Source organism: Manis pentadactyla, chromosome 15, assembly GCF_030020395.1.
Source record: "Manis pentadactyla isolate mManPen7 chromosome 15, mManPen7.hap1, whole genome shotgun sequence".
NCBI classification, from domain to species: Eukaryota; Metazoa; Chordata; class Mammalia; order Pholidota; family Manidae; genus Manis; species Manis pentadactyla.
In genome coordinates this window covers 37,520,176-37,543,823 of record NC_080033.1, presented here as the reverse complement: position 1 = coordinate 37,543,823, position 23,648 = coordinate 37,520,176, and the positions used below count along the sequence as shown (strand labels likewise).

Here is a 23,648-nt window from a genome sequence, read left to right as displayed (position 1 = left end):
TTTTGGAAAAATGAGGTCTAAGAATAATCAAGCCATAGTAAACCCATAAATGAGCAAGGAATCAAAAGTATTCATTGTACTTTACTGGACAATAAACACTAGTCTATATATAAATAACCACCTGATAGGAAGATTCATTAACAATATATTTCACCCAGAAATCTGCCCCTAACTGCCCCTAGCTTGTTCTCCTCACTCCTGCACTCCCTAAGCAGTTAAATCCTCAACTTGAACTTTCTGTCCACATAAATTCTTTTCCCTTGCTTGTTCTTTGTCATTTTACAAGTATGCAAGAATTCTCTCCAAAATGGAGATTTTTATATTTAATTATCTTATATTTCCATATAGCACCAACCAATACAATGCTGTTCATGCAGCTAGATAAGAAACAGGCAGCCAGATGACTGCCCTGAGCACCACGCATACAAAGTGCCGAATGTCACTGGAAATAGAAGATGAAGAATACTGCATTTGCCAGAACTTTCCCTTCACGGAATGCACTGAAGGGGTTTTGAATGAATGCGTGCACAGCCAGCTGGAGATAGACAAGGGCAGGGGGAGAAACTGGGGGTGCAAACCTCTAGAAAGTCTGTCCCAGTAAACAAGATGATCTCCAGACTGCCATCTAAGGAGGGGAAGGCCTAATGGCTTAAGCCAATAATCTTAAGCAAAGGGAAACTAACCTAATAATCAGTGACCCTCGTTCTCCAACCTTCCTCCACTCAATGCACAATCTCTCCTCTATGTAAATACTGAATATTTAAAGAATAATGTTTTAAAGGTAAGCTTTAATATTAGCTATCCTGAAGAACCCATATGTTTTAATCCAGCTCTAACTATTCACATGGCAAATGTTCAGTAAATGTCTTAACATAGTAATGTTTGTCTAACTAATGGGTATCAAATAGAATTTCCAAGCAAGGATAAGAGAACTTTATGCTAGAACATTCAATGTCCTACTGAGAAGTATACCCAAATAGATAAAAATAATCACTAAAAACATTGTGAGTACAAGAGTCCATTACTCACACACTCTCCTAATTCATTCTAGTGTTTAATAATTCTGTATTAATAGCTTCTTTATATCCAACAAATTCTTGTCTATATTTTCGCTCTACAATAAAAAATGTTACCAGCCTTTTTCTTCTCCTCCTTTTAAAACCACAGGTATCATTCAACTTGCCGTATTGGGATATACCCATTATTAATAAGTATGATTGTAAGGTAACATTAAAAATGAGTGACACAAACAAAAGAATAAATAAGAACAAATATTCCACTTATATGAGGTACCTAGAAAATACAAATTCACAGAGACAGCAAGTAGAATACAGATTACCAGTAGAACACTGGCTGAGGGGCGTGAGGAACGGGGAGTTAGTGTTTAATAGGTACAGAGTTTCAGTTTGGGATGACGAAGAAGTTCTGGGTAAGGGGTAAAGATTGTACACACTGAATGTACTTAATGCCACAGAACTGTAAATTTAAAAGTGGTTAAGGTGGTAAATTTTATTACATATATTTTATATGTAATATAAATAAAAATAAAATAAAAGGTTTGAGTGAGTTACATCCTACAAAAATACTCTCTTTTCCTCTAAAGCAATGGCTTTTCCTCTATTCAGGTATTTCCCATAAGTGATTTTTATACTACTCATTAAAATCAAATAGCAAAATACTCCAAAAGAGAAACAGATTACAAGAAAACAAAAACCTTTTCAAAATAAAGAAAAATAAGACATCATGTAATATATTTGAGTATTTTTATTTTCTGTTGGTCAGCTATCATATGGCAAACTTAAAGATTGAAAACATTATTCCATTTTACTCAAACTAGAAAAACGAGTAAATGTAATTCTGTATCTAGACTCCTGTCCCGTATCAATGCTCCTTTACCAGAGATAAATTAAAACATGGTCTTAAATTATTCCAAACTAGTCCATTTTAAATATTCAAAGTATTTAATTTGTACCTAAATTGGTCTACATTCACAAAAATAATATATTTCAAAAGTTTCTTACCATGTCCACACCAACAAAATATCCTAAGCTTTCTTTTCCTGGCAAAACATCACAGAATATGACTGTTCCAGATTCTATAGTTTCTCCAAGCTTCAAAGAAACTCTGGAGTTTATTTCCAGAGGTGGAAGTTCAGCCTGCATTGGGTCCCCTGGACCTGCATAATCACTTTCCAGTCCATTGTCATCATCTTCTATGATTTCTAGCTTGTCCAACGCAACAAATACTCCACAATCTTCATCACACTGGAAAAGTTGTTTCCCTTGATATATTCCATCAGTGAAACCTTGGCCACGACCTTCTTCCTAGTTTTTAAACAAGAGAAAAGAAAATTATTGATTGACAGAGAAAGATGATCCATAAGAAAAAAGATCCACTCTGGGGATTTTGGGGAAATCAGTGGAAAAATTCTAAATAACACATATAAGAAATATAATCATGAATAGTTGCTATTGGATTTAGGATGTTTTTAAAAAAATAAGGGAGAAACTGTATCGGATCCAGAAATAGAATTACTTGGTAATTTCAAATTGTAATTCCCCTGCAAGAGACCTGGGCTAGATTTTATATTGTGATTTTAGCAATAGTTTTATCATAGAGAAAAATTTACCTGAAATAACAGTAACATTAGCTTCATTTATTCAGCACTTACTATGTTCCAGAGAAGGAGCTAAATCCTGAATCAATATATCACAAACACACTGCAAGGTGTGTAGTAGTATCACTATTTTACAGACTTGGAGAAATAGCTTAAGTAACCTGGTAACCCAGCTAGTAAATGGCATAGCTGAGATTCAAATCTCCACTTGTTTCACAATCACTGCTCTAAAAAATTAAATCAGGAAGCAAATGAGGCATGAAATTCTACTTGCAAGAATGTCAAAGTGTAACTGACATTTCAATTCTTGAGAATTTATATTAATTTTGGAAATGTATCACAGAGTTCTTGGCTCTCTTTTCAAATTTCAAGATGATTTTCACATACATTGTCAGGGAAGATTATAAGCAAGTTTAAATTGCTGCAACATATTTTTAAAGTCTTATAGCTTAATTTCATTACTTAATAGCACACATTAAGAAAAACTGAGGCACCTACAAATGATGTCACAAGATAATAAATAATTTTGTGAAGCAACTAGTTTACAGTTAGTAGAGTTCTTTTTTAACATAGGCAATGTTAAAATTGCTAAGATAAGGAAGCCTTCAATAATTACATAACGTTTGTATTTCCTAGCAGGTAGTACTTAAAAAGTTTTTGATGAATCATCTCAGCTTATCATTAGAAACTAAATCCTAAGGATTATGAATATTAAAAATTATGGAAGACTTCTGGAAAAACTTATTTTGCATTTTAAAGGGAAAAAACACATGCGCTTACAAATACACATAGACAAATAAATACACACACACACACTAGAACGGTAAAACTAGAACGGTTTACCAAACTTACCAGTAATTCTACTCCAAAGAATATTCCCGACACTGTCCTCTCTGCTAATAAGGGCCCTCTGAAGCGTACAACTCCAGGAAACTTTTCTTCCCCAGATCTCAGCTGCACTTTCACAGGGCAGCCCACGTCTATTTGGAGGCCTTTACTTAGTCTGTTTCTGTTTTTAAAAAGGCTGAACCTCTCTTCACAATTGGTAATTGCCAAAAGTAACTCCGTGAATTTTTCATTTATTTCTACAACATCCTTGTCATCAACAAAGAGCACTGCATGTGGTTGCTCTAGGATCTTTAATCCAATCTGATTTTTCTTGCCTTTTGCCGAAGGAATCCTCGAATGCCCCACAGCACGATCTTGGATGTACTGTCCTATACTTCCCTTTGGTACTTTAAGGAGTTTTTGTGTTTGTTTGTCTGTGACGCTGCATTCTTGAAGAAGCAAATAAAAAATCCGCTCTTCCCAGTAAGGTGAAGTAGCTTTTTCTTGGCTCCATAAGCCTGAACTCATTGTGATATTAACTCCAAAATATTAACTCAAAGAAATGGGAACTACTAAATTTGTAGAAAAACTGTGGAAGACAAATGCACTGGAAGTCCCCAAGCATGTTCTTAGCAATTTGCTGTCCATGCTGTAAAAAGACAGCAAGTCAAAATGCCTGGAGGACAAGCAGAAAGAAACTTTACACTTTATTCTACAGGAGCTAAAATTAAGGTTATAAAGATTTTTCAAAATCTCATTCAATTAGTAAGAACACGCACACAAATGAAATATTGCCACAAATAACTAGAAAGGTTAAAAGATACATAACACTTATACCTACTGTAACTTTGCATATTTAATTAAGGAGAAACAACTCTAATGTATCTTAAAAGACAATACAATAATGTATGTTCCTGCCTTAGATGCACTGAAAATTTATAAAATCAAATTCTGTAACAGATAACTTTATATATACATTCTGACATTTTTAAACTTTAAAAAGTATCACTTTTAATAAATCCTGCCTAACTTAAATGGGTAAGATGCTGTACTTAGGCAAACACACATAAATCAAAAAGGCTATTATTTCTGTACACACAGTTTAAAAAATTATCCATCATAATTAAATTAAACATCTTTGTCAATAAAAATATCATAAAATCACATTCTGAAACTTTAACCACAATTCATTTATCAGTGTGCCATATTTTGATGATGGAAATTTTACCTGACTCAGTTTCATCTCCCTAATCTTCTACACTATGTCCTTAGATAAGGAAATATTAATCATATTCATCATAGCTGTCATTTAATTTCTCACAATCTCAAATATCAGACATTTAAATATGATTAAAGATATTTTTAAAACACAGTTTTGTAGCCATCAAAACTCAGACTACGTTACAAGGAAATATAATTGCAGGATAGTATCAAATATATAACGTTTTTATACCCCAATTTTAACTATGTATACTAGAAAGGAATACACAAAGGTTTCTTTCTCAGTTTCAAATTTTCATTTAAAATATTTACAAGAATACTAATCTTTCACCGTTTAGTCTTATCAATCCTACTTTAACTGATGGCTAAAAACTACATAAATTCATTAATTCAAATTAAGACTTTAATTCATTATTTTAATTAACTATCTTGCTGATAACAATAGTTCCTATGTATGCTCTGTCATATGACTGTGGTTAGTTTCAAAACACAGTATTTCTTCCATCTTTCTGTGCTCTAGAGGTATCTATTTGCATTATTCTGGGTAAATGCAGCAGTTGATAGCACTATCATATTTATTTTATTCTTGGAATTAAAACATAGATACTCCTAAAACTAAAAAACCCAATTTTTAAGTGTAATCACCTAATGATTAAATAATCTGGCAAATCATATATAGAATAACATTTCCTTTAAAATGCATTGTTAGATAATGAGGTACAATCTAATGATAAAGTGTTTGTCCTTCTACAAAGCCTGAATAACACACATAGACTACCCAAAAAAGGGTAAAGAGTTTGGCATCCCTTTAAATAAACATTATTGAAATATCTGTGCAACATCTACTGAAAGCAGGGGCAGAGCTAGCATAAAGTGGTTCCCTTTTTTCTTTTTTTTATAATGTGTTTGTCTTAATACCACTTGAGGGCACTATCTACTTCAGCAGCAATACGATCAATTAATATTTGCCACTTATATAAGATATCTGTGGAAACCCCTATCTTGGCACCATATACAAAACCCCTTATGGGGGCTCCCTAAACAGCAACCCAAACATTTGGCTGTATTCCTTTTAAGTACCAAAAAGAAGTATCTGTTATTTCTGACTAAAATTCTTTTTTAATGTCAACAAGGAAATAGCCTTATTCTTTTTCTTGATCATTGAGCTATCAATATGAATATAAATTATCTGACTCCCAATATGCAAAGGTGTTCATTGCCTTGTTAAAAGGCTTTACATTGTATCTGCTTTCTATAGATTTACAGTCTACAGTTCTCCTTTGCACATCAGCCATTTTCTATGGTTTCCTACAGCATGCATTTAACTCCTTTTATGGCCTGTTACTTTCCAACTTATTGCTTCTAATCAGTTCTGAGAAGCCAGGTGATGAAATATATTTGTGTGTTTAAAGAAACAAACAAAAACACAGTAACAAAAAGAATACATAAATTCTGAATGAGGCTTTTAGGAGTAAAGTGCACACCTTTATTGCATTATTTGGTTACTCCCAGGAGGTTAAGACAACTTTTTGTGAAAAAAGGTGAAGAAACAACTTTTAAAAAGGTGAGTTTTCTTCTCTTTAAAGTGCATTTAAATACCTTTGGCCAAAAGTTATTTTAAAGCATAGCAATTCTATTTTGAAAAGAAATTGTTTTTTATTCCTAAAGTTATACCTTCAAATATTAAAATTAAGAACTTCTTGAATCTTAATGATATTAGATGCTAATGACTTCTACTATATTGGTTTTGTAGCTTAACAATTAATGTCACACTTTAAAATAAAAACTACCAGTACTAATGAAATATTACCAGAACAAAACTAAGTTACTATATATAGTGTATTAGGACACTATATTTTAAATGAATTTGATTACAAGGGTGTTCTTTGAGCATCATTGAAGACATAGTCCACAGACAAATTCAATGTAACTACTTCGGTTTATAAAAAGGTTGAGGACAATTTAACAACAGTTATCAAGAACCACACTTTACAGTGAACTACACAAGGAACAGTAACCTTTCTCTAATTTGTATTAGCCTAAGTGGGCGTGAGCTGAACTCAACAACAGGATGGGTAATGTCAGACAACCAGAATAGACAAAGCAAAAGTTATAAAATATTTAAAAAGCATTATCCAAAAATAAAAAGGATATGGTCTGTCCTCTTTTAGAAAGAACACATTAAGAAAGAAAGGCTTGGAACTTCCACATTAAAAATTGATTCTCTTCATTGCAACTGATACTTAGAGAAAGTTGAATGGGGAACTTCATGGCTCTAGTCTAGAAGTATACAAGACAATAAATGTAATGATCATTAACACCCCAATATACTGGCATTAGAGCAGAAATATGTTAAAAAAGACTTTCCTTCCACTGTAGAAGTGAATATAATACCAACATTCTTCTTTCACTCAGATATGCACAACAGTTAGATTAAGTGTTAAGAACCTCAAGCAATAAAAACTAACTGCAGACTACATGGGAAAAATTTAAATCACATTGTCAATGAGTTCTTCTGTGGGGCCCCTGGAAGGTTAGCTTGACCTAACTTACTCCATTTTGTAAGCCTAACTGCCTCCATTTTGTGTCCTCCATCTTGAATAACTATGTCCCCTACATGACCCCCTGCCTCCATTTTGTGTCTTCCATCTTGAATAACTATGTCCTCTACATGAACCCTGCCTCCATTTTGTGTCCTCCATCTTGAATAACTATGACCCCTACATGAACCCTAGCCAACCAGACCGCCTCCACTTGGTTCTGTGTCCTCCATCTTGAGTAAGAAGTTTCCCGCTCAAGCCACGCCCATTCCCTCGAAAACCATGCCCGGCAACCCGTGCAACAAGACCCTGACCCTCCTCAGCCAATCAGCTAAGGTCACAGTAAACCACCCCCCTTGGAAAGCCCCTACCTGGTTTTTGCTACAGTATAAAAGCAAAAAGGGAACTTTGTTCAGGGTCTCAGACCCAATCCTGTGTTCTGACGGGCCACTGAGACCCTAGTTCAAACTAGCAATAAAGACCTGTTTTGCTCTTGCATCTCGCGACTGAGCCTGGTGACTGCGACTCCACACTGGGGACTCAAGGAAACGGGGCACAACACTTCATCAATCAAAGTTTTTTACTGTTTAGTAGATTTATGAAGTCAGCAGTGTTAGACACCGAAAAATATAGAAGATTTAAGATATGATGGCTGCCCTCATTTGTGTTCTCTTAACAACTTCAGGTCTAATTGTTAAAAATTGCCTCTAATAAGTGTACTTCACTTTGAGTGTGAATATAACACAAATGATTCATCTAAACACCACGGTACTTATTTCAGGCTGGAAAACTGAATGACTATGAATATCCTAATAATTACTGTAAATACTGAATGAAGATTACCAAAGTGTTGGATATAATAATATATTTAACCCTAAAACTATACTGAACAAAAGGCTTCTCTTTTAACAACACTCGAGATAAGGGAACTGTTCAGGGTCACAAAGATTTGAAAATATAGCTGGCTATTGAGCTTTTTGATGATCTGGATTCTGAGAAAAAGATAATTTAATTGTATTAAAGTCATGTAACCAAGACGAGAGTTGGAAGACACAAAAATCTATCGGTTTCCCTATCAATGCAATGAAAAAATGATCAAAAAATAAGTTTTGTATGACAATATTAAAAATCAGAATTACCATGTTCTGAAAGATAATACGGAGTAAAAATGAACAGCATTAGCTACATAAAATTGACAATGGTTAACCTCTCTAGAAGATACAAAGTCATTTTGATTCTCAAGGTATCAGGTTATACTAGTTATAGAACCTCACTAGAGAAAACAGACTTCTAATTCACAAACGTTTTGCATCCCTGAGATGTTCCCAAAACCAAAGGAGGCTATCTAAATCAGAAAAAAAGTTACAATGCTAAAATACTGCCCCTAATTACAAACAGCAAACAGGTAGGAGGTGAATGTTAATACCAAAGAAAGAAAACACACTGGACTTTTTCTAGTCGCTTCTAGAAAACTAGAATAATTACCATTTTAAGAAAGACTCTCTCTCTCACTAAAAAACAAGTTGCTATATTCCTAAACAGCTAAAGAATAGAAATGCAGAGATTCAATGACTAGAAAAAAAGACAGTTTTAATTTTCCTCATAGATTAATTTGTTACCCAAGTACACAAGTATTTAGATCCTAAAACCTGCAGGATTTGTAAGGTCAAAAAAAAGTCTGGCTCCCACATGTGTATATTCATGTCAGAAGAACAAGATCACTGTCGTTTCACCAGTTAAGCCTGGCCACTACACTTCCAAACTGTGAATTCCCCAAGTCCTTCATCTTTTTATTTTCAGTGCCAAACGAGTGCCAATGTATGGTAGGCATTCAGTACAAGACAATTTAATGAATGACAGTTAACTCAGGTGGTGAAGGTGAAAGTCAAAATTCCATTTCCTCCTCCTAATTGTTTATATGATTAAAATAGTCTTCCAGATTAAAAGAAGGAAAAAAGAAAAGAAAAAGACTCAGGAGTTGGGAATGTATAATGATTTTTACCTAAAACTATACTAATTCTCTTAGTAAATGAAGTCAAGGTCAATTTTCACACTTCACTGTTATACATATAACAAGAAACAAGAAAATTTTCAGTTACAAAAACAAGTTGCTTTGAGGTTCATTTCAAACCTGCTTCCTAGATCTTCCCAACATGTCTGATGCCTATACATTCTGTATAACCAATGAAATACCTCAACAAATTTAAGATTATAGTGTGAAAATCAGGAACAAAAGACTAATAAATCAACTACTAATATAATTACTCCTTTCTCTCTTCTTTTCCTTAAGTCAAACAAAATCACAACTTAGGCATGCCAGACCACAATAATCATTGCTGCTGAATGTTTATTGTTTTATGTAACAAATGCCCTGGTGTTACCAGCTTTTCACAAAAGTTAACCATCCAGGGAAGCTTTCATCAAATACTATAAAATTATGCAGAATTTTATTAGAGAATGTTCTGCATGTTAGCAACATTCACAGTACATGAACTTCCACAAGAATTTCCAACAAATAATTTTCTCCTAATACTGTTCTAGTTCATTTCCACCTACTACCCACTGGGGAACTGACAAGCTAAATTCTTAGGTCCTTTCAGTCTACTTGGGGCATGCGGGGGTGTGCAGAAAACCAACACTTGAATGAACATCGTCTCTCAGGGCCTGGGTTTTTCTCCAGGAACCAAAGACTGCAAAAGGAACAATCTTATTAAGGTCCCTGTTACCGTGAATTCAAAAGCAAGGCAGCGAATGCTCTTTAGTGAGGTAAGGATAAAACTTCCTGGCAGAATGGGGAGAGGAAGGAGGCAGGGTGATGGGGGCTGAAAGATCAAAAGACTTGGTGGCTGGAAGATGACAACATGCAAATGCCATGGCTGGAACAGAAAAGATGCCAAATACATGAATAATGGGCAGCTGACCCAGCTGAGAACCAAATTCAAGAACACGATCTTCGTCAAGACTTCGTGATTTCCCTACTGACGTTAATACGAGAATAAAGGAAAACAGAAAGAATACCTTGCTTCAACAGAACGCGCCTTTCAACTAAAGAACTCCCGTTTGTGTAAAACCATCCCCTGGAAAGGGGGAAACTGAAAGAAAAAGCAGAACACGCAATTAACGAGGCCAGAACCTTGACTGCTTTTCCTGGATGGGAGCCACAAGCCCCCCAAAACCCATCAATCAATATGCCCCCACAGTATAGAAGTGAAATGTCACAGCCCGGAGCTCTCGATTCCAACAGGGGCCGTCGGGAGCCGGCCAGGGGCCCCTGCCTCGGTTTCCCCATCTGTAAGTGGCGGGTAACAGGGGAAGAGGGTTTCCTGCGCTGCTCCCACCCCAGGTCCTTTCTTCTCCAGAGGTCCCGGCGGCGGCCACCACGGTTGCACGACTCGGGAGCTCTCTCAGGAAGCCCGGGGGATGGGGAAGTCCCGGGGATGGGGAAGCCCGGGCTGACGTCAGCAGGCTCAGCACCCCGGGGGCCTGGCCGGCTCCGGGCCGGGGTATCTAACGGGCCGGCGCGGAGGGCCCGATGGCCGCGGTGACTGGAGGCGCCCTGAGGCCAGGGAGGGTCCCCGAGGGGACCGGGCCGCCCGCCGCTCTCCAACTCGACCGCCAGCTCCGCACTCACCTCCGGCGGCGGGGCGTCACCCTCTCCCCAGGCTCTCCAGCTAGCGTGCTGGACCAGCCCCAGCGCCCCACACCCACCGCCCTAATATTTACCTCCGACGCTCTGCCCCGGCGCAGCCGAACCTGCTACCTGGGCCCGCCCCCACCTGCCCCGCCTCCGAAACGCCCAGTGCGCTGAGGGAGGAGCGGGGGCGAGGGGACAACCGCCGCGCTAACCAATCGCAGCCTGCTCTGCGTTCCTGAGTGCGCTCTGATTGGGCATCCCTGTGACAGATCTTCCTCCAATGGCTGCCGGCCTGGAGCGAGCTGAAGGGACTTTCCGCTCTGTCAAGCTCGGTCGAGCCAAAGGGAAAGCAGAGGGGAGGAGAGGAGATGCGGGTATGGGGTGCGGGGAGCTCTGGTTGATTGGACGAAAAACTGTTGCTGCTGCATCACCATTGGCTGACATCGGAGCCGGGGCGGGGCGCTGTGCTGCTCCCGGCTCCACCTCCCATGCCGGGTCCCTGCTTTGGCTTATCTGTCAAAACTCCACTAGACAGTTTGTGGCTGGGGTGGGGTGCGGTTCAAACGCTAGCAGGGAATGGGGTTTCAGAATTCCATGAAAATGCAAAGCTTTAGAATCAGACCTAAATTTGAATCCTTTGCGCTTTCAGTTAGTAGCTGAATAACATAGGTAACTCAAAAACTATGCTGAGTCTCAATTTCCTCCTCTGTAAAATGGAGATAATCCTATCACCTGTTTCTAAGGATTGTTGTGAAATACTATATGACACACAGCAGAAGCTCAGTCTTCTGTCTCCCTCAGATTCCTTCTCTCTCTTCTTCTCCCTAAGATTTGGCAGAAGACCTCTGCTGTTTCTGAACTTCTATTGCCACCTATCCCCATTTGGAGGGAGGTGTCCCTAGGGTAGTGAAGAAGGAATTTCCAGCCGCCGCCTCACTCAGATCTGCACCCTTGGCCACCAGCCAGGACTTGGGACGTAGTTAAGGATCTTTCAATTAGAAGGGAGGTTTCTGATTCCCAAAAGTGCTCAAAATATTTAAGGAAGTGCTTTTTATAATCAGTCCCAGAGCCCTGCAGCATGCCTTACTGCACTGGATACTCTTGTTAATTAAATCCTTCTCCTTTGACATTTTAAGTACCAATTATAGAAGAAGGTGATTAATACTGAAGAAGGAAGAGGGTGTGTGTGTGTGTCGTGTGTGTGTGTGTGTGTGTGTGTGTGTGTGTGTGTTTAATCACGAAAGGAAAAATTTCCCCAGTGGAAGATAACATTTCTGAAGATCTGGGGAATTTAAGCCAGTGAGTACATGAAGGAAGTCACATGAGTGATTACTAACAGTATTAGTAAACAGGCCATCCATCTCCCTTGCCACAAGCACCCAGAATGAAGGACATCTTTTGAAAACCTGAGCCTCGGTCCACTCTTGTCCCTCCTTATCCTGTTTCCCATGCTTTATGACCACACTGCAGTGGAAAGGAATAAAATGAGAACCACCAGCCCTGGTTCACAGTGTGGCCTTAGGCAACACTGTTTCCCTCTAGATCCAGGTTCTCCAATAAGGTCGGTAGGACTCAGACATCACTGTCTGACTGTCTGGAAGAAAAAATTTCAACCTGAAGACTGTTTTTGCTTGACCCATATAGTGAAGAGGAGATAGAGTGGGAAATATTGATTTTGAAACCCTTTAGGCTGGGCAAGCCCTCTCCCTATTTTCCAGTTTGCCACACAATAGTTCCTATTTTATCCTGGGGCACACTTGTCTCATTTACATATCTGTTGGCCCCTGACAGCATTTGAATTTGCCACCCCTGGACCAGAACATCTTCATGTCCTCTCTGATGATGGCATTTGATGCTACCAAGCCCTCTGCTTCAGCAAGGTTTGCTTCCCTACCAGCAGTGCTCACATACCTCTCTCAGTCCTCATGTCACACCTTCCCTGAATCAGACAGTGTCCAAGAGATATTCTTCCAAGCCAGGCCTGATAAACAGGGCTTATTTCAATTACCATCTTCTATCAATTGGTAATGACTGCCTAGAACGTTATGTTCAAAACAATTCTAAACCTGTATTCAGGCTCACGGGGAAAAGAGATGTCTGCCAAGGGGTGTTAGGGTAATAGTGTCATGGTGCTATTATTGGCAATCCTTTGTAAGCTAGCCTCTCATTTTACAGATGGAAGATCAAGGTCCAGAGAGGGAAAATAACTTGCCCCCAGTCACCCAGGAGATGAACTGAGATCCTGTCCTCCTGATGTTAAGCCAGGGATCCTTCTGTCCTGCCTTCCAAATCATCCCTTCATTTAAAGGCCAAAGTCCCCTTTCTTCCAAGGGTCACTGCAGATGGCCCCAGGCCCCACTGATCACTCTGTATATCTACCACCCCACAGCTCTTCCACTCAGCCTGGCCTGGGTTCATGCAACCAGTGGTTGGGCTGCTGAGCAAGTACCAGGGAACAGAGCAGTGTACAAGAGAGATGCCATCCTTGCCCTCTAGCAAGGAAGGCAGACCTTAAATGACTAATTACACCATCACTTACTTCATTACTGAGGTTAGAATAAGCCTCAGAAGGGGAACTGCTCTAAGCACGCATAAAAAGTGGTTGAGTGTTCAGGGAAGGCCTGGAGGAGGAAATCACCTTTAAGATCAAGTGGGAAAGGTGACTGGAAGTCAGTCAGGGGTGAGGGAGAGCACTCCAAGCAAAAGGGACAAGAATGTGTGTGACAAGTTGGGGGAACTGAAAGAGGTAGAGCACAAATGTGGGCACACAAGGGCAAGGCCTAGTGAGCCAGGGCCAATTTTTGGTCTTTATTTCAGGGGAAGTGGGAGCCCTCTGAAGGGTTTAAGCAACAGGAGATTAACTGAGATTCTAAACTGTCTTGCATAATTCTCTTATTGCACACAGTGGGAACCTAACACAAAGCCACTGAATTGAATGAGTTCTCTGCCCAGGAGCTGGGAACCTCCTGGTAGCCTGGTAGTGGCCTGTGGTTTACTGTGACACCTGGCAGGACTCCGCAAAACCTTCTCAGTAGCACTGGTCATGGTTATTCATCAGACCCTGCAGCAAGCTTCCCAAATGGCTACCACCGGCTACCTCCTACTTCTAACCTCACCAAATGCACTATTCATTTTATATCCCACTGTCTACTTGGCTTCTTCACTCCACACAGACCAAAGCAAATTCCTGATATTCCCCACTCCCACTGGAATCCTCCCTGTCTCAGGAAATGGCAACTTCCAGTTGTTCATCTAGCCTCCCAAGGTTCCAGCTACTGTCCCTCACTCCTGTGACTAGGTGCATTCTGAATAAGCTCTAAACCACGCAGCTACCTGGCCCAAGTGTCCCCACAGGCAAGGATAATGATGGGCACTTTCTCCATAACAGCCCAGGGCAGCGTTTCAGTGAGTGCATGAGCTGAGAGTCCTCCTTCTCAGGGATGTGCTTCTCTCTTAGTGAGGGAAAGCTTCAGGTGCAACCAAATGTTCTGCTGAGGGCTTTTACTCTGGTCAGCTAAAAGCTCTTTTTGAAAAGATAGAAGAGATTACTTTAATCATCTTTAAACTAATCCAACTGAACTAGTAATCCATGCTCTCCTGTTTGAGCTACTTGCTGTTATCAATGACAAATGATTTCTGTGTGATTTGAAAGACACATACAGAGAAATGGGGTCTAATGCTCCTCACTGGGACCTGTGGGTTGTATCTGGAAACCCCTTTTGAGCAGTAGCTACATTAGGAATGATCCCATGTCCCAGGAAACCTTCCTCCCTTAGGAAGGGGACACTAATGGTGTGAGGAAAAAGGTGATTCATTATTATAATCTGCCCAACTTCTGCCCCCTTTAAATAGGTGGATTCTCCATTCATTCAACAAATATTTGGGCAACCTCCTATGTGCTAGGCTCAGTTCTGGACTCTGAGGACACTGCAATGAGTATGGCTCCTGTTCTCATGGAGCTGACACTCTAGGGCCAGGAAGAAACAAATGCACATGAAGCAGCACTTGCCGAGAAGGCAATATTAAGCAGGGCAGGGAGAAGAGAATGGTTGGGGACTGCTATTTTAGGTAGATAGTTCAGGGAAGGATATCCTTGATAAGCTGACATTTGAACAAAGACCTAAACTAAATGAGGAAACCAACCACACCACTGTCTCAGGAAGAGCATTCCCTTAAAAAGAAATAGCCATGTACAAAGGTCTGGAAGCAGCAGTGTGCTTGGCATGGTCCAGGAACAGCCAAGAAGTGGTGGGACTGGCAGGTAGAGAATAGGAGCGTGAGTGGGAAAGGGGAGGCCAGTGAAAATACAGGGGTGGACCAGGCCAGTAAGAGACCTTGACTTTCACCCTGAAACAGATGAAATCCTGGAGAGTAGTGGCTGGAGCACAGTGGCTGATCTGTCTTGTGTTTTAATGGGCTCACTCCCTGGATCGAGGGCAGAGGCAGAAAGACCAGTGAGGAGACTGATGCAGTCAGTAATCCAGATGAGGGTGGGCCCCAAAGGAGACCCTTGTTTCCTAAAGGTGGAGAGTAGATGGAAATGAGGGGAATGTGGAACTGATGTCAAGAAAGAAGTTATTCCAAGTAAAAAAGGGACAGAGTGTTCCTGAGAGGAAATACCTTTAGGGTGATTAATAATAGGAGGAGTGATACTTAAGGTCTTGGATTGGTACATTGTTCAGGAAATGATAATAAGTAAGATTAAATTTAGAGCAAAAAGGGGAACCTTGGAGAATCCAAAGATCTTGGATTGCCAGACTGCACAACTGCGGTCTCTCTCTGTGTAATTCTCCAAGGGAAATGACCTGGGCTGGTCCCTAATGTCATTCATGACCTTGCTGTTGACCTGTAACCAGCCATGCAGGGCTGGAGGCTATGCACTTCCTATGCACAGGCATTGCTAGGGTGTGTGCCAGGTGCTGTGTGTTCCACCCACTGGGCTGCACCAGTCTCCGGAGTGCGGAAAGAGGCGTGAAGATGTGTTGGTGCAATAATGAGATGATGCTGTATGTAGTCTCAACTCAGCCTGCTTGGAATGTGATTCCACCTCCCACGTTTCTGTGGGGTGTGTTCATTTCAGAATCCGGTTTTGGCTCTAGAGGGCGTAAAACAGGTGGACTTTTTTTTTCTTCTAGAATGATGGTGAATAGAAGTAAAGTCTGAGGCTCGTTACAAAATTCTCCTGCTCTGATACCTTTTTCTCCTGCAGATAAGAATTATGTATTCTTAGCCACAAATCCGAAATCTGTCTGCACTTGGATAAGCCACTGGCCACAACAAGCACTCACCTTTCAGGTAAACTCTGACCTGTTGGAGAACGTTTAAGAGTCCTAGCTCACAAGTTACCTGCACAGGCCTAAAATGCTTTTGGTGGATCTGCTGGACTTTGGAAAGTTAGGAAGCTTCTGCTCTGAGCTCTAGGAGTATTCACCTATCATGATCTCTGAGCCACCCTTCCCTGGTCCCTCTTGAACTCTTCCCTGAGTCATGTTATCCAGGACCTCATTCCCCTTCTGATGCTGAGGACACGTACAATGTTACATCTGGCGGTGACTCGCCCCCAGGCTCCAGACGCACACCGTAACTTGGCATCTCCAGCTGACTTCTCCATTTGACAATCCAAAACAGAAGTGCTTCCAAACTTGTTTCTTCCCTGTCTCTCCCAGTCCTCCAGTTACTCAAGTCAAAAATCCAGGTGTCATCCTTGAGCTTTCCCTTTTCCGCATCCCTCTGATCCATTCCATTTGTAAGCCTTTGGGATCAACCTCTAGAATGTCTCTGGAATCCATCCTCTTCTCTCCACCTCCAATAACGGGACCTTAGGCAGCCAACTGCCTCTTCTCTGCAATAGCTCCACAGGGTCTCTCCACATCCCCCTCCACCTACTCCCACCCCATGCATTCCCATCCCTTCTCCACTAGGGAGCCAAAGAGATCTTTAAACGTAATTGGGTCGCATTACAACTCTTCCATGACTTGCCAACATTCTAAGATCAAGATCAAATTCTTGACCACAGCCAACTAGGCCCCTCAGGAACTGGCCCTATCAAAGCTCTGCAAACCTGTGTGATAACACTTTCCCCTTAGCCTGCCTCAAACCTACCGTCTTCGTTTCCTGTGGTTGCTGTAACAAATTACCACAAACCAGGTAGCTTAAAATGACTCAAATGGATTCTCTTACAATCCTGGAGGCCAGAAGCCCCAAATGGGCTGCAATCAAGTTGGCAGCAGAGCTACACTCCCTGCAGACATTCTAGTGGAAAGTGTGTGTTCTTGCCTTTTCCAGTTTCAAAAGCTGCATTCTTTGGCCCATGGGTCCCCTTCCCACACCCCAAAAGCCAGCAGCACTGATCTTACTTCAGTGGTCACATTGCCACCTTCTGTGTCAAATCTCCCTTTGCCTCTCTCATATAAAGACACTTGCGGTTACACTTAGGATCTATCTAAGCTATCTAGGATAATCTCCCCATCTGAAGAGCCTTATCTTAATGACATCTTTAAAGCCCCTTTTGCCATATAAGTAACAATCACAGGTTCCAGGAATTAGGAGTTGGATATTTTGGGAACCACTATTCACACCTACCAAGCTCTTTCCATACATATCAAGCTCTTTCCCATGACAGGGTCTTTGTACAACTTGTTCTCCGTTTCTGGAATGTTCGTCTCTCCCCTCTGTCTTTGCAGGGCCAGCCCCTTCTTGTTCTTGGGATCACAGCTTACCTATCACCTCCTCACAGAACCTGTCTCTGACCAACCCTCATCGGAAGGTTTCCCTCTCCCCTGGACCTTGGTTTATTTCCTTCCTAGCACTTAGCACATGGACCTTATTTTATATATTTTCCAGTTAACCTGTTTCCTGCCTGCCTCTCCCTCTCCCTACACCATTAAGTCCCTTGAGGATAGGGATGGTGTTCATCCAGTGACCATCCTAACATATCTGGCTAATAAATAATTGCTGAATGAATTTAAGGAAGACGAATTTACCATCCAACATGGTGCTGTGCAAATGTCCACTGTGTTTACTCCTCAGAGTAAACATACCCACCTTCCCCCTCATCTCCTCTGAAACAATGGTCCGTCCGTACAGGACCTACCACCAACAAAGAGAACCCCAGGCACGCTGATGCTCAGAGCCCAGGGAGATGCAGCAGCATCTATCCAGCCAGGCATCCAAGCAACCTTTCAAAGAAGCAGGTTTCACTTTGCTGAGCAGCCACCTGAGCCCTTGCTCATTAAAGGCAGCTTAAGAATAATTTCGACAAGGCCCAGCTAAAGATTCCTGGAGCCACTTGGAGAGAAGCAAGGGGGACCTAGGGACTTTCTCACATTTGCCTCAGCCTTTCAGCCGATGCTCCATGAGGCTGCCGCACAGCTTAAAACTTCACGCTGGGTTAAACTTTTCTAAGCCAAAGCCAAAAGTGTTTTGATGGCAAGGCTATTTCTGAGAGTTGTTTTTGCCTTAAGCAACAAATTATCTGGTCAAAACACTATTTTCCCCCTTCAAGTGGAAAGTTGTGCTTTAATATCTAACAGTGTTCCAGAATACATATGAATTGGCAACAGTGAAGATCGCTTTGGTGACTCAATAGTTTTCTTCTTTCTGATTATTTACAGCATAAAATTCATGGTCATGTTTTTTCCATAAAAGCATAAGCTTGGAAGAATAACACAAAGTGGTTTATAAATATTCCCCAATTTTCACAAATAATAATGTTTTAAATAATAACACTTGCACAGTACGTGACAGTTTACAAAGGCTTCAATATGCATCATTTTGAAAAACCCAGAAAAACATTGGCCTTTTAAGGAAAGGCTTTGATTTTGCCCCTGTAAACTTTTGATCCATAATTTTATATCCTAAAGCATTCTAGCACAAACAACACTGAATCATCTTTTATGAATATATTTTGGAAGTCTGCTGTCAAAGAGTTCAGTTCACAGGCATCAGCCAAAGACCCAGTGGGGCTGTTAGAAATGCTGGCCCAGATCCATTTTTAAAAGCTGCATTTGAAATGGGTGGTTGTTTCCAAAGGCTTAACTGAAGAGTAGTTGATTTCACTGGAAATAAAAGTCCACGTGTGATACCAGTTGTGAAAAAATCTTCAAAATCTAGACTGTTTTGGGAAACAAATGGCTGTCATGTGTCCCCTTTCAATAGTCTTAAGTATCACAAAGGAGAGCAGGGTAAAGTAGCCCTTTGCACTCTGCATGTTGGGGGGTAAACGTTGGGTGAGGATAGGGAGCAGGGGGTAGTTATCAGGGAAATAGCAAAGCTGAAAACACCAGTATTCTAAATCCTCAACCACAAAGGAGCACCGTGTGCAGGGTCCTGCAGGATCCAGGATGAGGAGGAACTGGATGTGGGGAACAGCCTGGAGGAATGACCCATGAGTGAAACATGACAGGGCTTCCTGAATGCCCCTCCCCTTTGTGAGCAGGGTGGATGGGGTCCTTCACATGGGCCCAAGTCTCTACACCCAAGACACTCAGTAACATTGCTGGCCCCCTGACCCACATCAGATCACCTGGACGCTGGTCCCATCATGCAGAGGGGGACAGCCCCTCTTCTACGTTCCACAGATTGAATTGTGCAAAGAACTTGATGGCAAAAGCAGGCTTTCCGAATCTGGGCCCCAAAGGGCACTGATGCTCCTTCCTCTGCCAGAACAAAGGTGACCTACTGTGCTCACCCTGGGCAGGACAGGGCTCCATCTGGATGGGCTGCTGCCAAATGTAATCCATCTTCTGAGATCCAAACTCCTGGCCTTTTCACAAACAGACTGAGATGAATGCTGGCCTAGAGACATCAAAGCAAGAGTCTGGTGTCCCTATGGCTGAGCTTCTCAATTTCCTCTGGATAGAGAGTGTTTCCTCTGAGCCTAAAGGGGATAAAGCAAAGAGAGGTTTGAGTGTTGACAGAACCAGAGCAGTGCTTGCAATCCACTTCCTGAACTCCCACTTTCTGAACCCATTCCTGGATGGCCTGGCCCCCCAGCCCAGCTGCAGCTCACCTGGGAGGAAAGTCTACACTGATTTTACCCTCTGTCAGCCATGCAGCTTGTGAATCACTGTGCACAATGAAACAAGACCCCAGGTCTCTGCAGAGAGAATCCAGCCAGCCAGCCCTGACTCCCCAAGGCCTCAATTCTTTTTCAGGCAACAGCAGAATCTGTCAAGAATGTACTGAGCAAATCCTGAAGCCCTCCCAAGCTCCACCCACAGGCAGCAAATAACATCAGAACCCTTAAAATATCAACCTGATGCTGGCTTGCTCCCCTCAGACACAGAATGTCTGGAACTCAGAATGTCTGGATCACAGAATTTCTTAGAACTGCACAATGATTAAAAACACAAAAACAAAAAACATACTCTGCCCAGGATCTGAGGACCTCACAGGCTATGGGAATTACACAGTCATACAGAAAGAAAAATCTCTCTATTACAAGGCAGATTTTTAGAAGTCTTTATATTTTAACTTCATCCTTTGATATCTACAGTTGCAGCTGCCTTAATATACTTTAAAGGGGAGGGTCAAGTCTGCATATTTACAGTAGGGGTCACAAGATTCCAGGGATGAGGCAAGTAATAAACAGCAGCCAAAGGGGGCCTTTGGTGGGGCTGTGATCAGCCTGAGCTGGTTAACCCTTCTCTCAGCCCTTCCTCTACTCTGCTTAATTACTGGCATTTTGAATGCGGGTCCAGAGTGGCCAGCTATTTTGAGAAAACCCTAAAATATCAGATTGTTACAGGGAATCTCCTATTTTTAAAACATTGGTTTCTAGCCTACTGCCTAAAACAGTGACATTCACTCCTAACACGTTAAACCAGGGAAACTTTCTATTTATTATCTGAGCGATAAATAGATCCCTGGAAAGAAGAAAAATCAGTCTTTGAGGCTGTGACTTGATACTTTTTTCAAATACATGATGGTTTATGGCTTTTAATTAGAAGTTCTTGGAAACACTGTGCAGCAGTTCCCATCCTGTGGAGCCTCCATCCAGACCTGCACAGGGTCTGTTACTACAGCCCTGGCCTGTCAAGGCAGGTATAACAATGCCCAGGAGAGCAGGAGCTGAGCTCTTTACCTAAAACAGAGATACTCATGATTAAAAATGAAAGACTTGGTTCCTGCTTAGAGACATGGACACATCTTTCCCAGACAGAATTAGATCCATCACTTGCAGAACACCACTGAATGTCAGAGCCAGAAGGGGTCTTAGAATTGCTCAAGTTCCTCTCTCCCTAGCTCTCTTTTACAGATTGGAAAACTGAGTTTCAGAGAGATAAAGAGGCCTATGCAGGGGCCCTACCAGACTTCCAGGATGCTGTCATTTCTCTCATGGACTTGCAGGAGGGCTTCTGCACCAAGGTAGGTGATGCAGTTGTTGGACAGCCTGGAGAAGAAGATGGAAGGGTGAGCTTCAAGGAGGCATGGTTCGCAGTTCTCCTCCGGAGCCTCTCCAATCAAATGAGGCTTTGGGAGCTGGCCGGCATCCGGAAGCCCACCTGCCCCTTCAACATGCCCCTCTCCTGTCTGAGATTCCCAAGGAGTTCATGCATAAAGGCTCAACACGAAGAAAAATGGCACCCCTCTCTCCTATGTTCACCAGCTTCATTTATCTAATTAAGTAGCTACTCCAGAAGGTGTTTAAGTATGTGTATTTTACTTGCTGGGTGCCACACTTCCTGGGTTTAAATCCAGCTTACCCCATGGCTTCCTTTTGATCTCCTACAAACTAGTCCCAATTTCTTCATCTTGTCAAATGGACCTTAGAATGTAACTGCCGCATGGAGTAAAAGAATTAAACATAAGACTGACATTCTACAGCACTTGGCACCACACTTAACTGATAGAAAATAATCAATGAACAGCAATATTTTCATCTGGGAGGCCTTGAGGGCCAGGAACATGGATTTGAAAAATATGAGGTTGGGAAGGGGAAGATGGTACGCTGTCAGGAACAGCAGGGAAAGGGTCACGTATGCCCAGGTGTTCTTTTGCTCAGAGCTGGGCCTTCTAGAAAATCCCCACCACCTCCTTCACCTCCACACTTTCAGGACCTTCTCAGAAGCTGACCTAAGGCAACACAAATAATAATAACAGCCTGTATTTATTGAACTCTTACTACGTGCCAGCTGGTTACCTATATCATGTCAGTGAGTGCTTCCAACTTGAGAGAAGGGTCCAATTAGTATCTCTATTTACACCTGAGACTGAAGCACAATGCCAAGGAGAAACAGCTAGTCATGGTGGAGCTGGGGTCCAAACCCAAGCCATCAGGCACCAGACCCCACACTCTCAACCAACACTTGGCGGTAGATATGCCTGGAAAAAGAAGGATGTAGGCATCTTTTTTTTTAATCTGTATAAGAAGCTTGATTTTTATAGAGAAGCAGTGGGGGATGATATTCAGTGGTGCTCAATTATATGAATCCCCAAAAGGCAGCATGGGATAATCCTTGCTGTCATTACCTGGCATCTGTCGAGGTCAACTGGGGTAAATCTGACAATGAGGGAGGACAAATTTACCACATCCACACCTGGTCAATAATAAACTGAGTATTGCCAAAGGCATCCCTGTGTGCAAAGCCTGGCATCCCAGCTCAGACAAATCCAGGCTTCACCCAGGCCTCCCACCCCAGTTTCCCCATGTGACAAGTGGAAGTGTTTTCCCCAAACATTTGGCAACTGCCAAGCCCTGCAAAGCAACACAAACAAGTGTTGCCAGTGTGGCTGGCGGGCTGGCAGCGAAGCAGATGCTCTCCCGAGGCAGCTGTCTGCCTGTCTCTGAAGGCAAGTGTTTTCCCTAGGACACATTTGCCAGGGCAGATGCCACCCTCCTTTAGCAGAAGGAGCCATCTGATGGTGCCTTGATGTCCCTCTGAAGTGGGACCTTTGGCACCATGGCTGGTGTGGTGCCAGCCTCAAGACCATGGGCACAAGCCCCTGATGATCACTAGCTGGACTCCTGCCCACATCCACTGTCCCTCTTCTTGTGGCACTGGGGCTCTGCCTTCCGAGTCCACCACCAGCGGTCCCCTGATTGCTTCTCCACCAATACTGCCACTGCCCAGCCCTCCAGCTCCCAGACCCATAGGGCCTCCATGAGCTCTTGCCCCTTTCACCAGCTTTCTCCACTGCCATCCACCTGATCCAGTGCTCTCTGACTGCAGGAGCTCCTGACTGCTTTCCCCACTCCCATCTTACCCCTCTCCCACCTGTTTGGCACAAAGCAACAAGCACGATCTTTTTAGGATGTAAATCAGATCATGTTATTGTCCTGATTAAAACCCTCTGAAGGCTTCTCAGTGACCTTAGACTAAAACCCCAAATCCGTCCCATGGCCTGAAGCCTATGTGACCAGCTCCCCCCACCTCTGTGCCACACCACCCTCCACTATGGTCTGACCACATAGGTCCTCCTGTTGTCAAAACCAGTTGCTTGTTTCTGCAGAAGGCCTTTGCACTTGCTCTTCTGCCCACCCAGAAGGCGCTTACCTGAGACCTCAGCTTGGCAGGAACCTTTTTGTTATTTAGGATACAACTCAAACCACCTTCCCAGAGAGGCCTTGACCAAGGGGCAGTAATGCCACCCTCTCCAGTCACTCTTCATAAGTTCCCTTTTGCATTCTTTTTAGAGCCCTTATTACTAGAGAAATGATCTTATTTATGTGTTTGTTTAGTTGTTCATTATCTTTCTCTCCCACTAGGATATAAGAGCTATGTGAGCAGGGCCTGCTCTGCCCTTTTTACCAGTCTATCCTCAGTGCTTCAAACAGCACCTGGTAGAGTGCTCCAGAAACATTTCT

At 42.1% G+C, this 23,648-nt stretch overlaps 2 protein-coding genes across 9 annotated transcripts in view; both read right to left on the bottom strand.

Annotated features, from left to right (window-relative positions):
- CYLD (CYLD lysine 63 deubiquitinase) overlaps nucleotides 1-11,049 on the bottom strand; it is a 62,088-nt gene extending 51,039 nt beyond the window's left edge. For 2 of the 8 annotated variants that reach the window (XM_036880983.2, XM_057493435.1), the window contains exons 1-3: nucleotides 10,838-10,977; nucleotides 3,470-4,121; nucleotides 2,022-2,324 (exon numbers count right to left, since the gene is read on the bottom strand). In XM_036880983.2, coding sequence (XP_036736878.1) covers nucleotides 2,022-2,324; nucleotides 3,470-3,973 — 807 coding nt within the window. In that variant the 5' untranslated portion in view covers nucleotides 3,974-4,121; nucleotides 10,838-10,977. Of the gene's footprint in view, nucleotides 1-2,021; nucleotides 2,325-3,469; nucleotides 4,122-10,224; nucleotides 10,299-10,837 lie in introns of those variants that run through there. The other 6 variants (XM_036880980.2, XM_036880981.2, XM_036880982.2 and 3 more) reach the window with 6 other exon arrangements.
- A 7,452-nt stretch (nucleotides 11,050-18,501) lies between these two features.
- The window catches only part of NOD2 (nucleotide binding oligomerization domain containing 2), a 34,635-nt gene continuing 29,488 nt past the window's right edge, over nucleotides 18,502-23,648 (bottom strand). The window contains 2 exon segments of the mRNA XM_057492680.1: nucleotides 18,502-19,718; nucleotides 21,150-21,233. Coding sequence (XP_057348663.1) covers nucleotides 19,646-19,718; nucleotides 21,150-21,233 — 157 coding nt within the window. The 3' untranslated portion in view covers nucleotides 18,502-19,645.